This window comes from Octodon degus, unplaced genomic scaffold, assembly GCF_000260255.1.
Source record: "Octodon degus isolate 3935 unplaced genomic scaffold, OctDeg1.0 scaffold00276, whole genome shotgun sequence".
Classification (NCBI taxonomy): Eukaryota; Metazoa; Chordata; class Mammalia; order Rodentia; family Octodontidae; genus Octodon; species Octodon degus.
The window spans coordinates 636,209-639,119 of NW_004524852.1; the positions used below are offsets into that span (position 1 = coordinate 636,209).

At 52.6% G+C, this 2,911-nt stretch overlaps 1 protein-coding gene across 1 annotated transcript in view; it reads left to right on the forward strand.

Annotated features, from left to right (window-relative positions):
- The window catches only part of LOC101565214 (pyruvate kinase PKM), a 15,039-nt gene extending 13,414 nt beyond the window's left edge, over nt 1-1,625 (forward strand). Inside the window, exon 3 of the mRNA XM_004646675.1 lies at nt 3-1,625. Coding sequence (XP_004646732.1) covers nt 3-1,625 — 1,623 coding nt within the window. The remainder of the gene's footprint in view (nt 1-2) is intronic.
- Nucleotides 1,626-2,911: the final 1,286 nt, after the last annotated feature.

Genomic DNA, 2,911 nt, shown 5'->3' on the forward strand with positions numbered 1-2,911 from the left:
AGCAGCTGCACGCAGCCATGGCTGACACCTTCCTGGAGCACATGTGCCGTCTGGACATCGACTCGGCCCCCATCACGGCCCGCAACACCGGCATCATCTGTACTATCGGCCCGGCCTCCCGCTTGGTGGAGACCCTGAAGGAGATGATTAAGTCTGGGATGAATGTGGCCCGGCTGAACTTCTCTCATGGAACTCATGAGTACCATGCGGAGACCATCAAGAATGTGCATACAGCCACCGAGAGCTTCGCTTCTGACCCCATTCTCTACCGGCCAGTGGCTGTGGCCCTGGACACCAAGGGCCCTGAGATCCGAACCGGGCTCATCAAGGGCAGCGGTACCGCCGAGGTGGAGCTCAAGAAGGGAGCCCCGCTCAAGATCACGCTGGACAACGCCTACATGGAGAAATGTGACGAGAACATGCTGTGGCTGGACTATAAGAACATCTGCAAGGTGGTGGACGTGGGCAGCAAGATCTACGTGGACAACGGCCTCATTTCTCTGCTAGTGAAGGAGAAAGGTCCTGACCTCCTGGTGACGGAGGTGGAAAATGGTGGCTCCCTGGGCAGCAAGAAGGGTGTGAACCTCCCCGGTGCTGCCGTGGACCTGCCTGCTGTGTCCGAGAAGGACATCCAGGACCTGAAGTTTGGGGTAGAGCAGGACGTGGACATGGCGTTCGCGTCCTTCATTCGCAAGGCTGCGGACGTCCACACGGTGAGGCAGGTCCTGGGGGAGAAGGGCAAGAACATCAAGATCATCAGCAAGATCGAGAACCACGAAGGCGTGCGGAGGTTCGATGAGATCCTGGAGGCCAGCGATGGCATCATGGTGGCCCGTGGTGACCTCGGCATCGAGATTCCTTCAGAGAAAGTCTTCCTGGCCCAGAAGATGATGATTGGGCGTTGCAACCGCGCGGGGAAGCCCGTCATCTGCGCCACGCAGATGCTCGAGAGCATGATCAAGAAGCCGCGGCCCACGCGGGCTGAGGGCAGCTACGTGGCCAACGCTGTACTGGACGGGGCAGACTGCATCATGCTGTCCAGGGAGACGGCCAAGGGCGACTACCCGCTGGAGGCCGTGTGCATGCAGCACCTGATTGCCAGAGAGGCAGAGACTGCCATCTACCACTTAAAATTATTTGAGGAGCTGCACCGCCTGGCTCCTATTACCAGCGACCCCACAGAAGCCACCGCCGTGGGTGCCGTGGAGGCCTCCTTCAAGTGCTGCAGCGGGGCCATACTCGTGCTCACCAAGTCCGGCAGGTCTGCCCACCAAGTGGCACAGTATCGTCCACAGGCCCCCATCATCGCTGTGACCCGCAATCCTCAGACTGCGCGCCAGGCGCACTTGTATCGTGGCATCTTCCCCGTGCTGTGCAAGGACCCTGTGCAGCAGGCGTGGGCTGAGGACGTGGACCTGCGTGTGAACTTGGCCATGAATGTCGGCAATGCACGAGGCTTCTTCAAGACAGGAGATGTGGTCATCATGCTGACCGGGTGGCGCCCCGACTCCGGCTTCACCAACACCATGCGTGTTGTGCCGGTGCCTGAAGGCCCTAGAACCCGTCTCGACCCCCTTTCCCTTTCCCTTCCCCCAACCCATCCATTAGGCCAGCGACGCTTGTAGCGCCTTACTTCAGGCTGTAGTGTGGCACCGGCAAGCTGGGACACTGGGAAGATTACGTCTCTGCGATTAGTCCCTCACTTGGCGCAGTGGCCCAAAACGGGCTGCCTGGGACCAGTTCCCACCCCAGCAAGGGACTTTGAGAAAGGAGGCCCCTAGAGCTTGCTGCAGGAAGGCAGCAACTTCGCCTCCTTTGTGTCCTGTTGAGTTCCTCTAGAAAGCAGATGCCAGAGAACCCAGCCATGGTGGCCAGCATGGGGGCTGAGGGCATGGATCCGGTGTGCCAGACTGGTCCTGACCCCAAATGCTCAGATTCCCTCCCCAGTCACCTCGGCCTCCCCACTCAACCTGTGCACAGTTCTCTGCCACCGCACTCATGCGCACACTCTGCCCGCCACCTCCAGGCCTGTTGCTATAGAGCCCACCTGTGTGTCAATAAACAACAGCTGAAGCTCAAAAAATAAATAAATAAATAAATAAATAAATAAATAAATAATAAATAAAAATAAAAAAGAGAAAAAGAAAGGGTAACTTGTTTCCCAATGGGAAAAAAGATGATCCATGACAGCAAAGGAGAGTATGATCAACACTGCAAGAAAATGGAAACTATTCCATACGTTCACCCATGACTTGAGATGCTCCTATAAAACCAGTAATATTTGGATCTCTTCTGCATTTAATTTGTTCCATGCATTGGCTTAACTCTGACCTGAATCATATTGTTTGTTTGTGTTTTTAATTTAACTAATTTATTTGGTACAGGGTCTCCCTGCAGCTCGGACCCATATTGATCCTCTTGTCTCAGTCTCCCCAACACTGAGATTACAGGCATGATCTACCAAGCCTCATTTCAGTGGCTGGTACAGCACACCGGGGTTCCAGGGCCAGCATGGCATGTGGTACCAGGAATCAAACCTAGGTCCTTACACTTGCCAGGAGGTGCTTCGACCACTGAGCTATCTCCCAAGCCCCTCATATTGTTTTGTTTAGAAAATAATGTCATGTCATAACAGAAAATCAGATCTTAAGGCTCTTCAAAATGGTGTTGACAGTTCCAAGGTGTTTGTTCTCTTATGTATTTTTGTCCAATTCAAACAAAAAGTCTTAATAAAAGCACTTTAGAAAGTCTGACATTGTAGAATATTATGTTGTTCTATAAGAGAATTTTGTATGCTTGTCCAATTATCCTAAGATTTAGTCTTTTAAAAGTATGTTTTATTTGTTTGTTTTTTAAAAGATCTTCTACTTTTATTGTGAAATTAATTGCTAAATAGTGTGTGATCTATGCT